Source organism: Clarias gariepinus, chromosome 27 (genome assembly GCF_024256425.1).
Source record: "Clarias gariepinus isolate MV-2021 ecotype Netherlands chromosome 27, CGAR_prim_01v2, whole genome shotgun sequence".
NCBI lineage: Eukaryota > Metazoa > Chordata > Actinopteri > Siluriformes > Clariidae > Clarias > Clarias gariepinus.
This window is the reverse complement of record NC_071126.1, coordinates 19,637,912-19,656,665: the sequence shown is the minus strand read 5'-3', so window position 1 is coordinate 19,656,665 and position 18,754 is coordinate 19,637,912. Positions and strand designations below refer to the sequence as shown.

At 37.4% G+C, this 18,754-nt stretch overlaps 1 protein-coding gene across 1 annotated transcript; it reads right to left on the bottom strand.

Annotated features, from left to right (window-relative positions):
• Nucleotides 1-12,563: 12,563 nt before the first annotated feature.
• Nucleotides 12,564-18,533, bottom strand: zbtb25 (zinc finger and BTB domain containing 25). Its single transcript, XM_053488934.1, has 3 exons — nt 18,466-18,533; nt 14,229-14,417; nt 12,564-13,718 (listed from the first exon to the last, which is right to left on the bottom strand). Exons 2-3 carry the CDS (start codon nt 14,399-14,401, stop codon nt 12,710-12,712), a joined length of 1,182 nt encoding a protein of 393 aa, XP_053344909.1. The 5' UTR covers nt 14,402-14,417; nt 18,466-18,533; the 3' UTR covers nt 12,564-12,709.
• Between the last annotated feature and the right edge of the window lie 221 nt (nt 18,534-18,754).

Below are 18,754 nucleotides of genomic sequence, written 5' to 3'. Positions count from 1 at the left end.
TGTCCACACGATTTCTAAAGCATGTGATTTATAACCATGATTTATTTACTTAGACATGTGATTTGTTTAGATGAACCATTTAGTTCCACATGTGCCTTTTTTTTTACACTCAACATGTGATTTTTAAACATGATTTCATTACTTCCAGATGTGATTTTGACAGTAGATTCATTTACTTCTATATTAGATTCTTACACATGATTAACTTAATCCCACATGTGATTCTTATACTTGATTAATTTACATCTACCTGTGGTTTTTGCATATAATGATTTGTTTCCACATGTGATTCATGACCTTGACTCATTTACTTTTACATGTGATTCATAGCCATAATTTATTTATTTTCACATATGATTTCTTAAAATGATTTATTTACTTCTACATGCGATTCATTATCATGATTCATTAACTTCCACATGTGATTCATAACCATGATCCATTTATTTTTACATGTGATTCCTTTTATTTTTACGTTATGTGATTCATAACCACAATTAACATGGATCATTTTGTTTCACATGAGATTCTTACACTTGATTCATTTACATCAACATGTGATTCTTGCATATAATGAATTGTTTGGACATGTGATTCATTACCATGATTCATTTACATGTGATTCCTTAACATGATTAATTTATTTCCATGTTTCATAACAATAATCAATTTAATTCCACATGTGATTCATAGCCATGATTCATTTAAATCCAATGTGATTCCTTAACATGGATCATTTGTTCCACAGGTGATTCTTACACTCGATTAATTTACATCTATGTTCATGTGATTCTTGCATATAATGAATTGTTTGCACATGTGATTCATACTTATGATTCATTTACTTCCACATGTGATTCTTTGGCATGGGTTTTTCACTTCCACATGTGATTCTTTGGCATGGGTATTTCACTTCCACATATGCTTATTAAACATTATTTACATTTCATTTTAGGCAGACATTTCCATTTGTGCACTCTTTGTAGTGAAGGACTAGACGATAGTTGTGTATCTGTCATGGATAGAAATACACAATATGTATAATAATATACAAGACAAGATTTATCATCTCCTTTAGCTCTTTCTTCTGATGCATTGCCATGTGGCTGCAACCTTTCACACTCTGTCCAGTTAACTTTAGCATTTACAGGGTTAAACCTAATAACTGTTTTTTGGCTTGATAAAATATTGACTTTCGGTCGATTGGTTTGTGACGTCGGTGACAACGTTGCTATAAAAGCCATTTGGATGACGACGTGGGGAACTGTCAGTCAGCCGGTTGCTATGGAAACTGATGAGCGCATGGTGCAAACAGAGCTTCTCCCATACACACACACACACACTTATACACACGGAATCACATGCACTCACACATCGAGCTCTTCAGTGTGCGCTCCAGTACGCAGGTAGGTGATGGTGATGATGCTCGTGGGTTTTAAAAGCTTTTTAATGTTTTAACTAAAATCTGATGCTCTGTTACATGCAAACTTACAGGCTGGAAACTTTATTCTGCAGAACAGCTGTGTTTCCTCTAAAATAAAATGTTAAAGACTGTATATATTATTATTATTATTATTGTTATTATTATTATTATCATTATTATTATTATTATTATTATTATTATTATCATTATTATTGCATCAGCAAACCGCTACTTCCTTAGGACTTCTTATAAAACTGTTTAGGGGTGTGGTTACTCTGACAGATTGATCTTAAAAACTAACTTTCTGCTATACGACCTGTGTTTTAATCTAGATAGAAAATTTATTGAAATGCTATTCTTCAAGGGTTCTTTTAATGCTATATAATAATTATTTTTGTTGTATTATAAAGATAAAAGATTCTAAAGTCATTGTAAATCACTGTGAAATCAATAATGGAAATCTCACTCGTGTCAATCTGTGACAAAAGCGAGCTAGTTACGTTAGATAACATTAGTGATATCAGGGTATTTATAACCTCCGAAAGCCATGTGACTTCATCGATTTACGTCTTCATTAATATTTACACATGAAATGAGGTTAAAGGTGTAAGAAAAAGAGCTCAGACTATTTTTATCGATTTATGAGCATTGTGAAGTAACTAAGTAACTGTGCGTGTGTGTGTGTGTGTGGTGTGTGTGTGTGCAAGCAATATATCTGTTCCTATTTAAAGAAGAGAGCACAAAAGGTTAATTAAGTTTAGTCCACACACCTGCTTCCAGATGGAAAAAAACCCTGCGTCTGTATTTACCTGCGTTGCTGTTCATCATGGACACAGTGTCGGTGATACACAGGCTTATCACTACGGATAAGATTCAGTACAGCATGTACATGATTCAGTTTGGCACCAATATGGTTCAGTTCAGCACTGGCTTGATTCCGTTCATCATAGACACAGTATAATTAAAATCAGCATCTATGTGATACAGCTTGGCACCAATATGATTCAATTCAAATCAACTTTATTTCTATAGCATTTTAACAATTGTCATTGTCACAAAGCAGCTTCACACAGTCCAAAGACAATTATCGAAATTGAAATATAACGTGAAAAATAAGTATGAATCAAAATGATTAGATTCACATTTGTTCAGTTCAGCACGTATATGATTCAGCTTGACCCAGATATGATTCAGTTCAGCACGTATATGAATCAAATCAACTCTTATACGATTCAGTTCCACAGTGATATAATTTAGATTAGTAATAAAGTTCAGTTTAGCTCCATTAGGATTTAGTTCAGCAGTGCTATAATTTACAAAGATGTGATAATTTTTTTTCTATTTGATTAAGATTTACAATAATTTTTTTTTATCTCTGTATCTAGAATACATCGCTCCCTGGAGCAAATAGAGTTACGGGCCTTGCTTAACGGTTTAACAACGGAAGCATGGCACTGCTGGGGCTCGAACCCCCAACCTTCCAATCAGTAACGCAGCGCCTTTACTGTTTGAGCCACCACTGCCTCTTGATACAATTAATTTGAATTTCTTTATACCTGCAATTTAAAAATTAAACATCAATATAATAAAAAGCTATTTAGAATACCTGATTTACTACTGATGAGAAACAGTTCACTTCCTTCCTCCAAATAAAGAAAGTATTTGTGTCTGTGTTGCACTGTGGTAAAGTGCTGTCCCTGATGTTGGAGGCTGAAATTGGAATCCTGATGAAAGGATTGAAAATGCATTGAAAACATGTGGCCTCGTAGGTGTCAGCCTTCACACTCAGCGATCCTTAGAAAGAGGAACTGGCTGCTGGGGGAGAACCACTAGACAAGATAGTGACTGGATGGAACACGGCTGGAAAATGTAGCCATCATGATTTTTGAGGTGATTTATGAAGCCATAATCCTTTAATAACCCATTAAAGAAGGCTCCAAGAACATCTGTACATGCAATAAACCCAAGAATTAAATGTACCCTGGTTCAAAAACTATAGTAAGATACTTTAATGAACATTTAATATTAAGCAAATTTAAAGAATATAAAGCGCACAAGTTTTTTTTTTTTCGTTTGCCATGCAACCATGCAACAAGTCATTAAGATTTCTTACTTATCCAATGAACACTTGGAGAACCAACTGTGTTCCAACTTCATAGAACTGTTGACATTCTTAGAATGTTTTAAGGTTCTATGAAGAACCAATGTCACAAAGTCTCTTTATGAAAACTGGCTTCAATCATTTTGATCTACATCATGCTTTAAAGGCTTGATGCAAAACCCAACAACAGTGCTGACTCATTAGAAGGTCTTTCAAATAGATTTCGAAAGACATTTTTTTTTATTATTAAGTCTTAAGGATTTAACCATTAAGCCAACAAATATGTATGTGAGTAATGGAGAAACTATTTGAGATCTTAGATTCCTTACATCTAAGTGTAATCTGGATGTCCTTCTAGGAGAGCATGCCTAAGGATGCCAAAAATCAAATGGGTTTAGAATAGAATCATTTTACTGTAATCATCCACACACCACCAAAGAACCCTTGAAGAACCACTGGATCTAAACAGAGTAATGTTAAATATGTTAAATAAACTCTTTAGATCTTCTTTGCTTGGTTTATTAGGAGAATCTGTAAAATTGTTACTGAAACCCATTAGAACCCAAAGAAATGTTCTTATCATAAATGTTTTCAATAAGGACACATTTTGGATGCAAAGAACCTACAATTATTCAGTGACTCCTTCTAGACTCCTTAAACCCTTGGCTTGTGATGCATGATTACAGTAAAAAAAAAACTTTTCTGGTTTCAAGACGGTATAAATTTTCACATTAAAGCTGATTAGTCTTCATCAAATTCAAGATATTTTACTCAAATTAAAATGAAGGTAAATTTCATTTTGATATAAACCCGATTGTTGTCATTGTTTCCTCGCAGCAATTTCATCAGTTTATCCCACTGATATCTCTGGAACTGGATACTGGTTCCTTACAGCTCTTGGAGGAAACTTATCGCCTCTAAACTGATGGAGACTGAAGAAAGCAACGGTGCAGAGTTCCAGGAGAAAACAGGTTTGAAGAGAAAACTAACAGGACCTCCACGACTTCTCTTGGGCAAATCCATATCTCCAGGTCAAGTTGAGAGGAAATCAAGAAAGCAGAGATGGCACAACAATGACGATGACGCACCAATGGACGCCGCAAAACACGAGCAAGGCGACCTGACAAGTCCTGAAAGCCCTGAAAGTGTCCCACCTACAGAAGTTGATGCAGGAATATGCATGAATCTCCAAGATGAGTGTTTGGAAACAACATCAAATTTGGAGCGGAGCATGAAGAAAAGGCGGAGAAGAAGCAAAGCTGGAGAGACCATTCGACGGATTTTCTCTTGTGTTCGGAGGAGAAAGGAGTTGGGAATGAAAGCTGTGGAGGATTCGGAGGAAAACTCTCACGACACGACACATAAAAGCATCCAAGATGAGGAACTCCTGACCCAATCAAGCGATTGCTGTAAAACAAAACACAAACAAGAGCCGGTGAAGAGGATTAGTGCAAGGAAGCTCAAGGTGAGAATGTGGCGCATCTTCAAAAAACAGTCATCCAAAGACAAGCAAGAACATAATAAACATGAACATAATGATACATTCAGAGAAATATCCTCAGAAAGAAGTGTTGATCAGTGTAGATCTGGCACTGTAGAACCAGCAGCTGTGAATGAACAGCAGAACGGATCAAGTGGGATTGACGTGGATGTGACCAGTTCGGGATCACAAGATCCAAAAAATGAGGTTATAGAAATGATTTCCTTGAACGTAGAAGTGAACGATGACTCAAACGCTGTGTTTGTCCATGAAAATCACCAAGATCCGTCTGAATCCCACTTCCTGTGTCTTGTGAACGATGAGGACACCAAGATAGAGATCAACGAGGTTCCACTAACAGGGGTCTTGGAGCCGGAAGATCCCAGGACGCCTCCAGAAGATCTGGTTCCGGATCATACGGTAGTCGATGTTCCTGTTGAAAATGAAAATGTTTTTAGATTCAAACCCGTCATCACGATAGAAGACGTTCACTCATCGGAAGAAGAAAACGATGAGCTGTTTGAAAGCACAACTCCGCAATATGGCACGCTGTCGCCGCTCGTTTCGCTTAACGGATCCTGCTACACCTTAAAGACGTCGCAGAGTCGCTTTTCCGAGATCGTGCTCGCTCAGACGGCTTTGTCTTTGGTCCGCGCTGCTATTAGCAGTGCCGTAGAACAGCTTTCAGCAGAACTGCAGAGCCATCAGGTGGATCAGGATCATCTCTAATCCTCTCTCGCTTCCCTCACACACACACATATATATACACACACTCTGATTCCTACTGATTTCTTTTATGTACTACCCATTGTTGGATGAGTTAGCACGGTGTTGTGTGTATGCGTGGTTGTTCTGAGAGTAACAGATTTGAATCATGCCTTGGCCTGTGAGTATTTTCAGTGTTATCTTGATATAATAAAGAAAAAAAAACATTGTAAATGCGTTCGAGACTGGAAAATTTATCTATTTATTCAATCATCACATATTCGCGTTGGTGAAATTTGATGAAATTTTTGCATATTAAAAATAAATAAACGCTTCACCGGTTTAATTCCATGACTTCTCCCACAGTTGTACAGTATTTTTAGCCTGAATGTGACATTATCTCTCATATGACTGCAGCGTAAGCCTGGTTTCTATAGCAATGGAGAACCCACGGTTTTACAGGTTCCAGCCACACAACATCTTATTTTATTTTGCATTCTTTTTTTTTTCTTTTTTCATGTTCAACTCTTGTGGAAATAAACATTTTAAAAAAGGAACTCTTGATTTGCTTTGCGTTACGATGGAATGAGATCTTCGAAGTTATTGTTTTAAATACATGGAAATGTGTGGTGAGAGCAGGCAGGGAAAGAAGCCATTTATCTTCCTGTGGATTATGTCCATATGAAAATAGAAACCATGTAGGCAAATATGTGATGCTCCGGAGCTCGTGCACAAGGTCGGCCTCAACGTTCGCTCGAGACCGCGTACGATTTGGTTTCCGTCACGTATTATCAGTGAAAAAAAGTCAGAGAAGAGCTTTGAGCAAAAGTGATAATTTGTTCATTTGAACGGAAAAGTTCAAAGTACATTTTTCAAGCAAATGCTTCCCTCTAGTGTTAATGATGAAGAAAAGAAAGACTTTGCTTTTAAAGGTAGTCCTAGAAACCGCAGAAATGACACTTATTGCTCAATTTTTTATTTTAATAAAACACTATGGAAAGAAATGATTCATAAACGATTACTAAAAACTTAATGCCTGATGAATCCTGGCATCGTCATCCTGGAATATAGACGTGTTATAAGGGGAAGAAAAAAACTCCATAAATGTGATGCCCTGGTCATTCAGTACATTCAGCTCGTCAGCTGACTTCATTTATTGGACAAATAACGTTACTGACCCGACCAACAGGGAGCGACCCCAGATAATAACACTGACCCCACAGGCTTGTACAGCAGCCACTAGGCATGATCCTGCATCGCCCTGTGATCGATCACCCTTATGCACCCATCACTCTGGAGCAGGGTCAATCTGGACATCACATGACCTTTTTACATCGCTCCACACTCCATTCTTTACACTTCCTAGCAAACTAAAGCATTTTTCCCCTCGATTAGTCTCAGGGGTAAGTGATTTTTTTAGGGCTATACAGCTGTTTAGTCCCAATGCTGTGAGTTATCATCACATTGTGTGTGTGTGTGTGTGTGTGGAATTGCTCTTACCTTCACTATTAAAAATGAGTTTGTTTTTTAAGTGTTTTTTTTCATTTAGGATGTTTTTCCACCACATTTCTTGCTTAAAGATGATGTCTCACCCCTATCCTTTCAGTTCTTCAACAAATTTTAGTAGTTTCAGCAATCTCTTTTTTATTAAAACAGAGTAACATCTTTACCACGACCACAGGATAGCTTTTAAACAGGAATCACACGGCACACAGGATCATGTCCAGGTATCTTTTATTCTATGTTTTTATATGAGTTTAGAATATTGTTTATATTAGGGTTTATAATATAATTAATAATAATAATAATTATTATTATTATTATTATTATTAGGGTTAAGTGTATTTTCAGATTCCTGGTTCAAAATCTAAATAATAATAATTATTATTATTATTAATATTATTATTATTATTATTATTTTGTGATTTAGATTTTGAACCAGAAACCTGAAAATACACTTAACTCTAATCACCCAAAATGCCACTTAATACCTGATTTGATGTGATGGGTGAAATGTTTTTAACGTATAATCAATATTACATAGGCTATATTCTTATATTTATCTGAGAAAATTGAAAACATCTTTAATTGAAAATTACATTTATTTAAATAATAAACCTTGCAGCTCAGGTCGTACAGTATTACCCGAGAGGCTGATGAAATAAAAATGCAGCCCTCACAGTTTTTCACGAGTTTCTTTTATTTATCACAGTACAGTTGACCTTTAACCTCTGCTCAAGTGCTAAATGAATTTTAAAAAATGCCCATGCATTTAGTTTTTTTCCACATAAAAACTACAACATGAATGCTTTTTGCCTTTCACTGTTTGAGGCACAGAAAGTTCAGATCTGATGACGGACGACCTTTAACCCTAGTGTTCTTTCTTTATTTCTTTTTTTTATGTGTGTCTTATGAAACTGAACACAGAATTGCAGTTATGTAATGTGACATGCAAAGACGGACTTTTCTGTCTGGTGTGAGCCCACATCCCTGCTGAAAAGTGAAAAAAAAAAGTGTTTTAATGTTTGTCCATTAAAATCAACATGGGCTTCACTGGTGTTTACATGTTTATCATTAAAATAAATAATAAAAAATACAGATAAGCCTTAAAGAACCATTAGGAACAACACATTCCATCACAGACCACACACATATGGAAATCCATTAGAAACCACTACAGATCGCTGATCTTTCAGCAGGAATAACAGTTTTCTCTCTTTCTTTTTTTAAATAAAGCACCAGTTTTCTACACAACAAAAACAGGCACTAGACTAACATACCACTGACGTACTCAACAAAAACACAGAGTCTGTAAAGATCCATCGCATTTTTTTTTCCGTATTTATAATAATTGGCTTTGTCAGTCACACAATATTTTAAGTGCTTTCTGTTTCAAACCTGCAAATATGTCTAAGGCACTGAATTTGATTGTATCGTAATACCATAACATTTTGTTTGCTTTTTTTTCGTAACTCTTAACACAATAAGATTCAGTTACTATGCCTAGATTCCATCTGATTGTTCAGTAGTATTAAATGTGGTCGCTGCTACACGTTAATAAAACGATTTCTTTTTATTTACTTCGTTACTATGACAAAGAAGAGTGTTTTTAATCCGTCATCTGTGGCTTTGCAGTGCTGGTTTAGTCTTGTCAGTCCGCTAAAGATGACTCAGTGCTTGGCTCTTCATTTTAGCAGATCTGGCAACCCCAAAGAGGTATTTATAAAAAATAAAAAATAAAACAGTATCACAGTGGTTTTAATAAAAGTTGTTTGTCTATTGTATCACAGTAAGGGTAAAATGTCTAGTGTGTTTCTAGTTATCAGTGCAAATAAAACTGTTTACAAACTGTTTGATTAATCGTTATAAACCTATTTAGTTTTTTTCCATTTAAAAATGTCACAATTATTTTCCTTCAGCCTCACATTTGATGATTTTTGAGAAATTTTCATATATATGCCAGTGCATCCTTATAAAACACGGTTAACTGAAGTCATCTATACTGTATATGTGGGGCGTTCAAGTCAAACTGGGACTTGGAAACTGGGAAATTTCTGGTGAATGTAGTACAACATGTAGCGACAAGTAGCATTTGAATGGTGCAAACATTTTAAAGAAGGCAGTACGTCCGTGAATGACGATCCTGGCCGAGGTGGCTCAGAGCCCACCATCACCAACACCACTTGCAGATTACAAGAATTCGGCTGAGAGGTATTGCCACATCCGCTGTACATTTTATCCTAGTGTTAGGGCCATTAAAAAAGTTCCTGGGAGGCCATCGTTTCAGACCTGGAGCAGGCCATCATGGCTCCGTCATAGCATTGACAAAACTTTCTACCTCGATGGTGTCCAAGCGCTAGTGAATCACTGGGATAAGTGCATTAGTGTAGCAGGAGATTAGATAGAGAAATAAAGAGAGTTTTTACTCGCGTCCTGTTATTCTGTGCAATTAAAAGTCCCGCTTTGACTTGAACACCCCTCGACTCATTTAAGCTAAGCTGAACATATGTCAATAAACTTAATTGACCTGAAAACATCAGCAGATCTAACAAGCAGGAAAAGTGGCTTGATATTAAGAGTACTGGCGAAAATATTATTATTATCACATGTAGAAAAGGGGGCTCGGCCGCTGAAGGGTCCAAAACATGTGCGCAAATTTTAGACATCTAAGATTCATCTGTCGTGTTTTCCTAAAGAGAAGAAAAAGGAAGACTGCAGCTGTGGGGTTATAACACAGAAGCGTGAGAAGGTTGATGGGTCTTAGTCCAAGCGCTGATCAGTTTCATCTTTAAACCACAATGTCAACTACTGTACACACCAAACAATAACCCTTCAACACATGAGAACAGAAACACACGGATGGACAAAAGTCAAACATTTTCCATCCTCCTGCAATACAGTAACGTTTTAAACACACCGCTGTCGACTTCACTTCACCAATAATCACTTATTTTCCTCATAAATCTAGTATTAAATGTGGTATTTAGTGTGGCACAGTTTCTAAGCTGGAAAGCTTTTCTAATACCATTCATAAATGTTTTATTACATATTCTGACATGTTTGCTAATGATATAAAGCGTTAGCAGTTAAATATCTCAAGAGAAAGCATGTCAGGTTAGCATTAACAGACAATAGCAGAGAAAATTGTAAGTATTTATAAATATGAGGTTAAAACCCTGTAAGTATGTAATCCTGTCACTGTATGATTGGTGAGATTATAAACGTTTATTTATCTTTCATGTGATGTCAACTAGTTAGCAGCAAATATTAGAAAAAATACTCGCAGAAATTCAGCTCAGAGTTAGCTCGTAGTCGCTTGTTTGCTAGCATTAGATCATGAATATTACTTTAGCCCACATTAGCAGTAAAATTAAATTGTAACTCCTGTTAGGTTAGCATGTTGACTAACAGAGTAGCATTCATAGTAGGGATGATTAGTGTTCATTTATTTCATTTCTTTTTTAGCAATCCTCGCAGAAATCCTTTAAAATTTAAAATAAGTCATTAGTAATTGTCTTGAATATCTTGTCAGGTTTAACAATATATAAAGCATTAGCAGTCAAGTATTCCAAAAGAGATTTCATGATGTTAGCTCATATTACCTGACGTCCTATTGTTGGTAGAAAAAAATAATTTTTTTTTATTTTTTACATTTATTTATGAATATAATTTTTTTATCCTGTCAGAAATCCTTTCATTTCGGGATTCAGAAGATTATAAATATTTATTTATTGTTTTTTTGTTTTTGTTTTTTAACATGTCATGTGATGTCAAGTAAAGATTATAAATATTACAAAGATTCTCTCAGAATTCCTGTCAGATTAGCTCATGGTGACTGCGGTGCTACAATACTTCATCCAGGTTAGCATTGAAGCTAATCTGAAAATTCAGTCAAATTAGCATGTTAGCAAGCAGTTCAGCATTAGGAGTAGAAATTACCACGGTTTGTGAATATGATATTAAATTTTTTTTAAATAAGATTAATCAGAAATCAGAAAACCTATCAGAGATCCTGCTAACTTAGCTGTATTTCATTAAAAGTGTAAATGATCATTTTTAGCTTAGCAGACTAGCATTATCAATGAAGATTAGGATCTTACTAAGGAATCCTCGCAGCAATTGTATCAGGTCTTTAGCTAGCACGACTAGCATCAAGAGTGGAAATTGTTTATCATTTATAAATCCACTTTTTAAAAAAAAAAAACTGTAAGAAATCCTGTCACATTATACAATTTTAGCTAGCTGGATAGAGTTAGCTTTAAAGATCATTAATATTATTTAAAAATCCTGTCAGAAAATGTAACAAGTCACCTCATATTAGCTGGACACTGCTTACAGTATAAACATTTATCAATAAAAATCTGATTTAAAAAGACAAAAATCTTTCACTAGCAGTGATGACTATAAACAAAAATCTGTCAGTTATTCAAACAGTGGCGGCTGGTGCAAAAAAAATTTTTAGGGGGGCGCCAACAAACTTTTATTTTTAATAATCGCCTGTAAATAGCCATAAGGAGTGCTGGAAAAGCACCGAGTGTGAGCTCGACCGCGATCACTGCTGCTTATTTAAAAGATCAGGTCGATCTGGTCCAAGCTCTTTAACTTTGTTTCTTTCTTCATCCGATCGCCTTGCGAAGGGATATTTTAGCAAAGAAATTACAGAATTCTCTCTCTTGTTTAGCTGCTTCCACATCAATCACTATTCAATACATTAACTAACAATCTGCTGAGCGTTAATAAGACTCGTTGAGAATGGTCCAATCACATGAGCTCAAATATTTAAAAACAATATTCATTCGCTAAGAACAAATGTGGGAGGGTTCGGGGTGCACAGAGCTCTGCCCCAAGGATGATCTGAAAAAATCAAATTAGAGCTCAGCCTTAAATCACATGCTTTTCAAAAATTTACATGCACACTTGTTCGTCCGGCGTCCCGCGTGCACAAACACAAATGAACGTAATACAGTATAGAATTCTTTTTTATGAATAAATTATTTTAAAAAATACAACAGAATATTGTGACTGAATTAATTTATTTCATTATTAAAATAAATAATTATTATGTTAAATAATTGCATGTTAAAGTAGCACTCTTCTCTGCCTAACTTTAAGGGGGGCGGCGCCCCAGCGCCCCTTATTGACCGGCCGCCACTGTATTCAAACCCTGCTGAATGAAGTTGTTAATGAAAATAAATACAAGTAAAAAAACAGGTGTTATGTAAAATTCCATATATATATATATATATATATATATATATATATATATATATATTATATATATAATTAACCTACCTTCTAATTAACAAACTAGCTCTGTAATTAGCATGTTAGCTACTCTAGCTAACTGATTAATTAGCAGGCTGATTTCGCTTCACAGAGAAGAAAAAAAATACTTGTGGAATGTAGTAGTTACTTAACTAAGTCAGGAGTGGAAATTTACAAGGGTGTGTTAAAAGTTGACTGGAATGCAGGGAACATGTCCATCGTCCTAGGGTAGGTGTCATTCTACTGCCACTGCATCAACACTCTCATGAGAGACTTCTGAGTCCAGGGAGTAGCACGAGCTACCATTATCCTGGGCTACGTCCTCAATTTCTGACGTTCCCTCACTGGAATGGATCAGCGATCCCCCGAAGCGCCCATACCGGTGTTGGCGCAGTGGCTTTCCCATGTGGGCGAACATGTGCTCCTGGAGTTGGCTTTTCTGTGAGAAGCGCAAGTTGCAGACTGCACATGCCATCTTCCTTTTACGTGTGAAGCCTGCAGGTGGACTTCCTGTGCCTGCTGTGCCTCGCCTTAGCTCTGATGCCAACTCGTCTGCTAGTACGTGGCACTGTCGCTCTTCTGTTGGCCCTTTAATGTCCCCCCTGCTGTCTTCAGAAGGTCCCTCCATGAGGGCGCAGGCCGCATGGGTAAAAAGATGTTCCTGAAGTCCCTCAGGAGAGAGGCATCGTTCTCCACATTGAGGACACAGCAGAGCCAGAGGGCCGTCCTTAAAACCAACCTGGCACGGGCTCCCTTGGGTTGATGGCAAAGATGCAGGCGCTCGTGGTTCCTCACCCTCATCTGGCTCCTCCTCTTCCTGTTTGATCCGTGCCAAGATGTCACACTCATCCCCGGAGGTGATGGCTCGCACACTGAGGGACTGGCGCTCCGATGTATGCCCTTCGATCCCTGCTAAAGCTGGCAGTGGACGGCTACGCGAGCCACACCGCCTGTCTTCAGGTTCCCTTGCTCCGGTACCCTTCATGCCCGGGGACTCTTTAGTGCCCAGCTGGGAAGAGATCTGGATGCCGTACAGGTTGGATATACGGATAGGATCTGCGGTGGCGTCACTTCCATTGTCTGTTGCTTTGCGGCACAGCTGGTACGCGTGGAGGAACTTGATCCCATCCTGTAAGCGAGCCTGATCCACAGGTTGCTTGGGACCGTTGCCTGTGTACATGATGTGCAAAAGGTAGCTGAAGATGTCTGGCTGGATGTCAGTTGGCTGGATCTTAATACACTCACTAACATAGAGAAACAAATAAAGGATACATTTAGCACATCAATCAGTCATTTCTGACTTTAAAGTATATCTTCAAGGCATACAGTGTAGAAAATGTTGGCAGTGGTGGTGCAAGTCCGCAATTAAAAATGGTTTTAATTATGAATAAAAAACTTGCACAAAACTTTTACACTTGTCCAACATAATAAATTGTAGAGTATCTATTTAATAAAACTGTGGACAACAGTTGTTTCATTTGCAATCAGTTTTCTAGTCTACATGAAATAAATCCTACTATAAGAGGGAGAAAGAAATTAAAAACAAAATGTATATTTAATAGCAAATCCTACTAATTTGGTCAGTGATATAAAAAGTGGAGCGTACTGTAGAAACGATAACGTATCACCTTTCTGACCAATAATATTCCAGGATTCATCATCATTTTACAGCACTATAGTATTCGGCCATATATATTTATTATCATATTCATTAAACACTTTTTAAATGGTTTTACTCATGAAACTTGCTGAACCTGGACTGATGAATGAAGATCATCTTGAAGTAGTTGGAGAATGCAGCCAGCACTGCTCGATGAGCCTTGAAATACACGTTGCCAATGGCAACCGTGCAGTCACACAGGAAACCAAACTCCCTTTGGACATTGAGCTGCTGCAGGAGGAAAAGGCTGTGGCTGGACACGTCCATGATGCCCCCTCTTAACCTAACACACACACACACACACACACACACACACATTAGGCCCAGTATTGTGTAGCTTCCCCTTGACTCCGAAAGTCCTCTGGGGGTGTGTGCTTTGGTGTCTGGCACCAGGATGTTTGCAGCAGATCTTCTGAGTGCTGTGGGTGGTGAGGTGGGGTCTCACTGTATCAGACTTGTTTGTCTGGTGCATTCCATGGATGCTTGATCCGATTGCAATCTGGGGCATTTGGATGTCAAATCAACTACCTCATACTCTGTCCCTGTTAAGCTCTATACACATCTGGCTCTGATGCACTGGGTGTCCTGATACCTTTCTATCGTCACCAGCATTGACATTTTTCAGCGATTTGAGCTACATTGGCTTTGCTGTGGGACTGGACCAGACTGGTTGGCCTTCTGTCCCCGCAAGCATAAATCAGCCTTGGGGGCTCATTATCTTGTCACCAGTTTACTGGTATATAGTTGATAATTAATGTTATTTAATTCTCCTGTCTCCAGTGATGTTAGTGTTATGGTTGATCTGTGTATATACTACTATATATAAGACGAATGTCTATACATAAGGAATGAAACAGAATTGAGGACACAACATTTATCATCAGAAACTAGTCTCCTGGTACATAACTTCAGTTTTGAAAAGTTTCCAGTTCACCTAAAATTTTTCTAACCACCTAATTAGCAAGTACTTAAGTTTACAGATTTTCTTGAAATTTACAAACTAATTCGAAAAAAGAAATCATGTATAATGCATGCAAAATACACATATTATAAAATTATACATACACAATATTCCTTCAATCTGACCGAAATCTCTCCAATTCAAGATTCCAACATAACTGTTTACATGGACACTGATCTAATAAGATGTGTGTTTACATGCGCAAAGCGTTTATTCAGATTAGAACTTTTTAACATGCACAAAGTGGTTCCGCCCACTGTGAAGAATTTAATCCACTGGTAATATACAACAGAAGATGGAGATGTTTCAGGTTAGGTTAGGCTTATAATTGTTACTTATACATCCCGCCTTTTGCATTAAGATTGATTTCAATATATTTTCATCGTTTTTTATCTATAATTGGTTAGATGCTGCAATATCTATAAAATGGGGAGCAAATCAGTTTCCTTTATTATCTCGGGACAAAGCTAAAGACTGGTGGGAGAGAGTTGTCTGGTCTTACGGTTGAGTAACATAAGCAAAGTGTCTGGAAATTTCATCATGTCACCTAAGGTGACCCCAACGTAGGGCAAACATGCACAGAAAGAATATATTTATTCTGACAAGAAAGAATCGATCAGAACAAGAGTTTATGTGAGTAATATTTACCTACTGGATGAGTCACTTTTATGCCAGTTCATTCTGATCAGGTCTGATCGGGTCAGGCTGAGGTGTTTACATGACAATACAACTTACTCATATACTATTAAAGACAATACAAGTTTGCTGGCAGTAATGGCGCCTCCCCAGGAGCATCCCCAAAGGAAACCAAGTGTGCCAAAACTTTGTTTTACTGAAGGAGAGAATGATGAATGGAAAGTTTCATCAACACATTCCACAACAACAAAAGCAACAAAAAAAAGCAAAGTGTCGTTTCTGTTTTGTAGCTAGTTAGATGTAATGGCGTGATGTGTTTTTGTGTAAAGGCTGTTTTTCTGAACAGAAAGACTTTTGGGTTGCTTCATTCTGGTCAGGGTTGTGGCGAATCTGGGGGCTTTTCTGGGAGCACTGGGAGTAAAATGGAAACATATACTTGTGCCAAATTCTAATGCCCTGGTCTATGGCAACATACCACACACACACACACACACACACACACACACACACACACACTCATGGACATATAATGGGACTTCATGGTAGCCAATCCACATTTGTTTGAAGAAATGTGAAAACCTAAAGGAAACCCCATGTGGGCACAGGAAGAACATCCACATAGACAGTAAACCAAGCTCAGGATCGAACCATGGACCCTGGAGCTGTGTGTGTTCCCAGGATAGCCTGATCTGACCAGGATGAAGGGGCAACTAAAGAAAGTGGAATTATTATAATTATTATAATTATTATTAGGGCCCAAGGACTACAGTATGACATCATAGTGTACAAAGAGACATTTTTCCGAGGTCTTAACATGCTCAAAAAGTCATGAAAATCAGCACACATATTGGAATCTGCCACCATTAGGAAACAAGAGAGGCTTGGCTCTGGACATGGCACCAGGGCTTCACAGAAGATTTTGCTGCATAGCTCATACACAGTTGAATATATATACGTGTAAAACTCGGTACACTTTTAGATCTTATTGAGCTGAACAACTTTCGCTATGCATGTCATGGGCACTACTCAAAAGGAAGTCAGTTATTTTGGCTTGTACTTGGTACCTCGGCATACGAACACTCTGCCTCACAAATTTCCGCCTTAAGGACCAGAATTTTGCATCGGCATGTGAAGCATGATGAAGCATGAACCAATGAACGTACATCCGGGAGCCGATCAAAACTTGTCTGGAAAGCCAAGTGCCAGAAGTTTCCTTTTTTTTGTCGGGTTTTGTGGATTTTGTGCAAAATTTTGTGAAGACATAGCAGCATGGGTCCCAAGAATGTAAGCAAGGACGGTAGCAAAAAGAAAAGGGAGTCACTTACAGTTTGGTTTTTGAAGAGGAATCATAAATTCATAAATTAAGTGAGGTTAAATGTCATACATTTATAAATGTTTAAATTGTGTTTATATGCAAATATATGATTATAGGGTTGGATAATCATACTGGTAATTATTTTGGGTGGCTGGAACATATTATCTGCATTTATGTTATCTTCTATGGTAAAATGTGTTTTGCAATATGAAATTTCAGCTTAAGAACTCGCCTCCGGAATGGATTAAATTCCTATGCCGAGGAATTCCCAGGTGTAAAACGACATTTTCCCATAATAAACAATGTAAATGTAGACAATATATTCCAGCCACCCATAAATATTACCAATAATGTCTAAAAATGAATAAAAGACATGTAAATGAAGTACAGTCTGAAATAAATAGAGATTAAACCTCACTTAATCTTAAATTATGAATCCTCTTGGCAGTTGCTGCTCCAAAAAACAAACTGAAAGCGGCTCCGTCTTCTTCTTGCTACCGTAATAACGTTCTTGGGACGAATGGTGCTGCCTTCATTAGATCGTGCGGAAAATGCAAAAAGTAAAAAAAAATAATAATAAAAATAAACCCACTTACTGGATTTCCACTGACGCAACCAAGTTGTAACCGGATGTTTGCGCGGTTTGCTGAACTAATTTGCTGAACAATGCTTCATAATTCGTATGCTGACACACCATCGTATTTTGAGCTGTTTGCAAAACACACACAGTGGAATCTGATATACTCCTCCTAGGGAATGTATATGATCGGTACTCACACCAGGCCAATTTAATCGTTACTTTGCAACTATTATGATTATGATCATTATTATCATTATTATTATTATACAATAAGACAGGTTTAATATGAAAGCAAACTAGGCGCCCTCTATTGGCGGATAGTATTATTATTATTGTTATATTTGTTCTCACGTTTTTTGGGAAACCTATAGCCCAGATGTGAACATCTGGATGGGACTGGCACGGATCAACTGTCATGATCCGTGCAGATGTGCTCATGCATCAGTTCCGTCACAAAGAACAACAGTAATGAAAAAAAAAAACAGCTTTTATTTCTCCTACATTTACAACTTATTCGTCTATTCATTCTATTCGGAGGCCAGCACCGTGAAAACCCTGGCGCACTGTCTGACATGATGAAGTGTTTATCAGTAACAGCTGAAGGGAAAAGCACAATCTCAGCGTTGCATAACAATAATGTGACAATGCATGAAGGGAGAGCAGTTTGAGCTTGTGTGCACGGCAGCACTGCATTCATTCTCATCCATGCCTCTGTGCACAAAAATAAAGAACCAAAAAAAAAACAAAAAAAAAAACCTGTTAATTTCCCATGCATCTTCGCACATAAAGCATGCACATGCGTGAAAACGTGGCTGGGAGTAAAGAAACGGCGTCCTTACCGCCTCGCACCGCGCAATCTGCTTTATTTCGTCTTATTTTCCTGCAAGGGGGGAAAAATTCTCTTGACGGTCCTTCCTGAGCGACTGACGTCTCGGTCACGTGACCGCACCGTGCTCATGCGAAATGCATGCGGCTCCAAACATGGTATCGGTGCTGAAAAGTGTCTCACCGAGGTGAAAAAGATGATTTATAAGATCAGATCACATAACACTATTTTTTTAAATAATACTTAATGCTTCTTATCTCCTGATCCATGCCTCGTTTTTTTGTAAATATACATATACATTT

Excerpts from the sequence above, each read along its gene's own strand:
- zbtb25 (XM_053488934.1), bottom strand. The coding sequence starts at position 14,401 with ATGGACGTGTCCAGCCACAGCCTTTTCCTCCTGCAGCAGCTCAATGTC. Across the intron at positions 13,719-14,228 it reads ATCTTCATTCATCAGTCCAG|TGAGTGTATTAAGATCCAGC; the intron begins GTTCAGCAAGTT and ends TCTCTATGTTAG.